The sequence below is a fragment of the Salvia splendens genome, chromosome 6, assembly GCF_004379255.2.
Source record: "Salvia splendens isolate huo1 chromosome 6, SspV2, whole genome shotgun sequence".
In the NCBI taxonomy this organism is placed as follows: Eukaryota; Viridiplantae; Streptophyta; class Magnoliopsida; order Lamiales; family Lamiaceae; genus Salvia; species Salvia splendens.
In genome coordinates, this window is record NC_056037.1 from 32,479,529 (window position 1) to 32,485,528 (window position 6,000).

At 36.5% G+C, this 6,000-nt stretch overlaps 1 protein-coding gene across 1 annotated transcript; it reads right to left on the reverse strand.

Annotated features, from left to right (window-relative positions):
* Positions 1-617: 617 nt before the first annotated feature.
* Positions 618-1,516, reverse strand: LOC121807384 (transcription factor bHLH93-like). The gene is made up of 3 exons (XM_042207598.1): positions 1,099-1,516; positions 855-1,010; positions 618-776 (listed from the first exon to the last, which is right to left on the reverse strand). Exons 1-3 carry the CDS (start codon positions 1,174-1,176, stop codon positions 681-683), a joined length of 330 nt encoding a protein of 109 aa, XP_042063532.1. The 5' UTR covers positions 1,177-1,516; the 3' UTR covers positions 618-680.
* Between the last annotated feature and the right edge of the window lie 4,484 nt (positions 1,517-6,000).

Consider the following 6,000-nt stretch of genomic DNA (forward strand, 5'->3'; position numbering starts at 1 on the left):
AGCCTCCCCCGTACCTTTATCCAGAATGCCGAAGTGACTCCCTTCGCCGAAGTGATTCACTTCGCTTTTCGGGGGGGTAGTGATGGAGTACGTACTAAACAAGCCCAATAGCAGTGACGGCCCATCAACCCAAAGCCCAAGGAAGAGTATCAGTTCGGCATTACCAAAGAGTTCGGCCCTAGCCTACAGCTCGGTAAAAGTCGACCAATCAAGCTCTACTCTCAGATCGGCAAAAGCTGCTCAGCAATAGTTCAGCAGTTCGGTCTCAGTATTCGACCGAACTGGGAGATAGTGGACCCATGCAGGATCTCATGACCACTACACGATCTATTTAGTGGTGTCAAATCATGCAGGATCTCATGCGGGATAAGCGGACCAAACAAAGAGGTAGTGGACCCATGCAGGATCTCCATGACTTCCACGACATCCACAACCATCATTAGTGGTGATGCAAGCCACGATCTTAGTTCAATGTATAAATAGAACTTAGATCAGATAGGCTGGGGTTGAGTTCTCTAGAGATCAAATATCAAATAGCAAGTCTGTATTGTAAGCTGTAGAAAACAGATCAAGCAATACAACTCTGCCCTCTTTTCTTCCCGTGGACGTAGATTTACCTCAGTAAATCAAACCACGTAAATCTCTGTGTCGTGATCTGCATTTTCCTGCATTCATCACCATCAAAAATTCGCCAAACCATCAGATAGCAACAATCCTGGCTTCGTCTCGCACCCAATTCCGATTCTCGTATCCAGATTTCCTCTCTCCACTTCAAACTGCAATATTCTCAAATAATAATCGTTAATTTTGTTGTTGTTGTTGTTGAGCAGTTTTGGAAGAAGAATCGATTTTACCTTGGGCGAACAATCATTAGGTTTGGCATCCTTGAATATGCTCATGACGCTCAATTGATTTTCCCCCAAATGCGTTTCCTCTCGCAATTTGTTGATTCTCTCCAGCAGCCCTCTCATGTAGTCTATGGCGTCTCCCAAAATCGATGTTCTGTCCATCTGCAATTTTCGTTTCCCCCCCTTTTCAGATCACAGTAGTATATACTAAAAATTGAAATGAATAAAGGAAATAAAAAGGTTACACAACCTTACTAATTTTGGGAACAATTGATCTGAGCATGGAGAGGCGGTCGTTGAGGCGCTTCCGGCGCCGCCTCTCCGCCATGAGGTTCTTCGACGGCTGGCATTGCTGGTGTTGATCTCAGCAGCCAGAGGGCAAAATTGTCCGATGTTGAAAATGGGGGTTTCGGGTTCACATGGGGCCCCGGTATCCGTATTTTGGAGGCCGTTTGTGAAGTCGTAAGGGAGCGTTTGGGGGTGGAGGTTGAAAGTGGAGGAATCGACAGGGAAGTCGGGCGGTGATAGCTCGTCGCCAAACGGGGCGTAGGATGAGAGGTGTTGGAAGCAATCATTTGTTGAAGGGATGTTTATAGTAGTATCTTGATTTGTGCAGTAATCCAGACATAGTAACTCTTCCAATAAACCATGGTGATCATTTGTGTAGTACTCCATCACACACACACACACACACAGAGGTGCATTGTGGTGTGTTCCTATATAGGTAAAGAGAATGACGTGTGGAATCAAAAATAATGAACCAGCTGCTAATTCCTCTGTCATATTATTTCCTTAGTCATTACAAATGTTAAAAATGAATAGATACGTTTTTTGTTTGTTATATAGTGAATTTCTGTTTAGTTAGTGTTCTATTGAAATGAGACATCTAATTTATTGAAATGGGTTGTAATGGCTGAAGGAAACACATAATGTTTTCTCTATAACTTCATAAAAAGGAATAAAACAACAAATTCAATTTTAAATTTTATAAAATAAAAAATGTCAATAATAATTTTAAATATATTAAAACCATGCTAAGTATATAAGAGAAAATAAACTACCCTAAAAATGGGTTATGCTCCTTTCGTCCTATTTTTGTCTTATAAGTATCATATTTTCATTTATGGAAAGTTCTCACAAACTTATTATCTATATAATCAATTTATTCACAATTTATATCAGCCCACCTTTAAACTCTGGTCTATTATCCACTAACACTATTTTATTTGCTCTTCTCTTCATCTCTGTTACTTACTAATTATGCATTAATTCTCGTGTAGGCTCAAATATTCTTATTTTTTTTGGGACGGGAGAGTAGCATATGGTCATAAAATCTTGAATTTTGGTCAAATTATGATCTATATTAGAATTATAAAAATCGGCCATAAAAATTATTGTAATATAATTTGAATAGTTTTCTCAATTTTCACACTGAGATTTAATTTGTGTGAAAAATTATATTTAATGTGACATCCAAAAAATTATATAAGATCACATGTGAATTTACGTAGTCTAACTATGTTATCAATTTAAAATGCATAATGTTAAATTTTGTACTTCATGATTTTAAAATGACAGGAAGAACAAAAATTTAACCAAAATTCACGGTTTTTTTTATCCAGAATCGACCCTTTTATCTACATCAATCTCACAAATTATCATATCTAAACCCATCTCTCATATTGTGACATAGTTACTAATTTATTGTTCATTTATATATAGCTTATGAAATACGGAGTACTATATTCATCATCACGCGCTTATATTCCACAATCGCAAAATTCCATGTTCGAGGTGGTCTCACTTCTTTTGAACAGAATTGTTTAGGAGAGTGGAATTTTATTATTTTAGTGTAATGGCGTGTGAACATTTTTATTATAAAGTGATTGTTAACAATTACAGATAACATGGCCAAGATTCAGGTTAAATAGGACAAGTGGAGCATAAGTTATTGATGCTATTATCAAAAAAATTATGATTGAACTTTCGTGCAAAAAAATTAAACAAATAAGATAATTAGTAATAAATAAATTTGAAAATAATAGAATAAGAAAAGAAGAAAACAAAATTGAAGAGTAAATTAGTGGTAAAATAAAAATGATGATTTGCCCACATCCAAATACCTGTAATTATTTGGCTTAGTTCACAAATTCAACTAAGTTGGTAGCTCGCTTGTTGTTATTCATTAATTTTTCTCAATATTCGACGACGTAGGGGCTAGGCAGGAATTGATGAACCCTCTACTAGTATAACCTTGGATAATTTAAAATAAATTAAAAACTGAAATTGATACAAAAGCACTAGAGAGATAATTAAGTATTACAACTATATTCTTACTGATAATTAAGTATTACAACTATATTCTTACTAAATCAATATTTTTTTGGCGTATGTTAAATGTCGTATCAGAAAGGAATAAACGAAAATGTATTGATTATCACAAATTTTGGCATAAATCGGTCTTAAAGTTGGCCATCTTCAACTAATAGGGGACTTGATTTTAGTAATTGCCCTAGTAACTAAGCCTACAGTCTTTTTAATAAAAAGGAAATACTTCCATAGCTCCATTCATTAGAGAAAAATGGTCGAACAACCAAGCAATTTAAGAGTAATATATCATGTTGTTAGGTTTTACTTCTTGGTTTTTGGTTAATACCGAACCAAACCCGATACCACATTGGTCAATCAATCGAATATTGCATTTTAAAACAACGATTCAATGCACGACCACGGCCCATGAATTTAGTCCGATTTTTAGTTTATTAAATGCGAACCCAAAAAATCAAAGAATTGAAGATCAACTTTTGTTATTAGTAGTACTCCGTATTATTTTTGTTAAAAAGTCCCATAATTTTAAATTGTTGCGTTTGGGTTAAAGTAGTCAAGCTTAAGATTTATTTTATTTCAATTTTTTAAAGGGGTTTCTATGATTAATGGGGTAGAAATTGAAAGTGGACTTATATATATTGAAATTAAAGATGGCCCAGGAAGCTGGCACACAAAGGTGGGCTTTACTTAACTATAAAATGTTTACAACTACACGATCTCCTTATGCGATTGGATTATTTTTCTTACTAATTGCAACAACATATTTTAGATAGTGGGTCACCATAAATTCAAATTCGTGATATTCAAATTTGACGGAACTCACCTATATGACAAAGGAGTTGCTCTGCCCATTCATATCTGCAACAATTGCGGGTTGATAGCGCTTTCGAGTTTTCGCCCTAGATGTCGCCTCACTAACTAGTGTAACAACACTTTGAGATATTCACACGAGAGTTGTCTCATATCGTAAATAGAGTATGAAGTAAAAAAGATATCAATTTATGTGCAGAATGTGCTACTTCTTCTATCATCATTCATCAATTAATTTTGGGATGAAATCTCACTAGTATTTGGTTAGTCTCCTCATCATATATCAATTACTATCTAATGATTGGAGCATACCTAGCAGTAGAAAAATCTAACATGATATAAGAGCAGGCATCATGTTTAAGTTGATTGTGTGATGGAGCATAGTCTTGGTAAGATAATGACAAATAAGGACTCAAAAATGTCAATGGATGTGGCTAGATATTCGCAAGTGAGTTGAAATAATAATTTTTTTTTAAAAAAAACCTTATATGCATAGTGAATCACTATCCTTTTATCAAGCAAAACACATCCTTAAGTCCTAGTACTTTAATTGCTTATTTCAATAGGTCCTTATACAATTTTATCGTTTTAGTATGTCCTTGTACTTTTATATTCAATATATTCAAATCCTTATTTGGCCGAATCGTTAACTTTTCCGTTATAAATAAACGAATCGATTGGAATATATCGAATATAAAAGTACATGTATTTTGTCAATTTTATCACTATTTCTTTCACACATCAAGTATGCGTTAATAAATGGGACCATATAACTTGTTCGTGTAAGCTCTAATAAAAACATGAATTGGAAAGATAGAGAAAAGACACGTGATATGGAGTTATTAGCAGTTATTAGTTCGTAACACATGTGCTCTAACATTGACAAGAATCTAAACTACCAGTAATAAACTAATTAAGTTTCTTTGTATCAACATATACTAATTAAGCTGATTCTCTTTAACAATTCGAGCACATGACTTTCATCCATGTGACTCTACCCACTATTTAATTTCAACTCTAATTAATCATTCTACAAAAGATGGCTAAGCAATGCATACCCCTTAAATTATTGAATGCAGCAAGGTTAGTATTATTTCATTGACACTTTGATAGGGACTCAACGTTGGAGGAAGGAGTACGCACGGAAGGGCCGTCGCCGAGGGCGGAGCAGGCTGGAGCCCAAACTAACGAGCCCAATATCAAGACCAAGACCGCGAAGAAGCTAGTTCCGCCAAGGGAGGAACGCCCGAAGCGCAACGCGCCTCGGCCCAGCAAGTACAACGATTTCGTGCCAAGATAATTAGAAGATTTTATTTGCTTTATTTTTGCTTCTAGAGATATTATTGTGTTTCCTTAAATAACGTTTTTTTTGCTTAATTAGATAGAGTCAAATCTTTTCGGGTTTTCTTCTTGATTCTTTCCCGAATCGTAAGTCCGAATCAAGTAGGGGGAATTCTATATATTATAGAATTCCTATAGATCGAGTCTTGAGAAATAAGTAATACAAATTGCCTATTGTCTCAACCCTAGTTCTCGTCCATAATTCCCAGCACCTCCACTGGGGCAATTCTTCAAACATCTTGCATACAATCTGAGATAGGACCTTAAACCCTATCAACTGGTGCTTCATTGCGCTACTCTTCCCCCGTTTTTTTTTTACCATCACCACCATCGTTCAGCCTATCATGGCATCCGACGACGTCAACACCGGTGGAGACCCTTCTCTTGCCTACACCCTTGAAGAATTGGGCCATGCCATGTTCGATATCAAAGTCCGCATCGCCGGGGATGAAAAGAAGATCCAATCGAACCGCTTCGCTCAGGAAGCCTTCGAACGACAACAAACACAGTGGAATAAGAGCATGGATGATCACATGACGCGTCTGATAACGGCCGTCGAGAATCTGGGGAAAAAGCCCCCTGATGCCGCGACGCAGATGTCGTCGGCAACGCCGCCCCGGGGCTGGAAATTACCGCCCTCGCACACGATCAGGCCGGTGGGGTTTAATCAGGA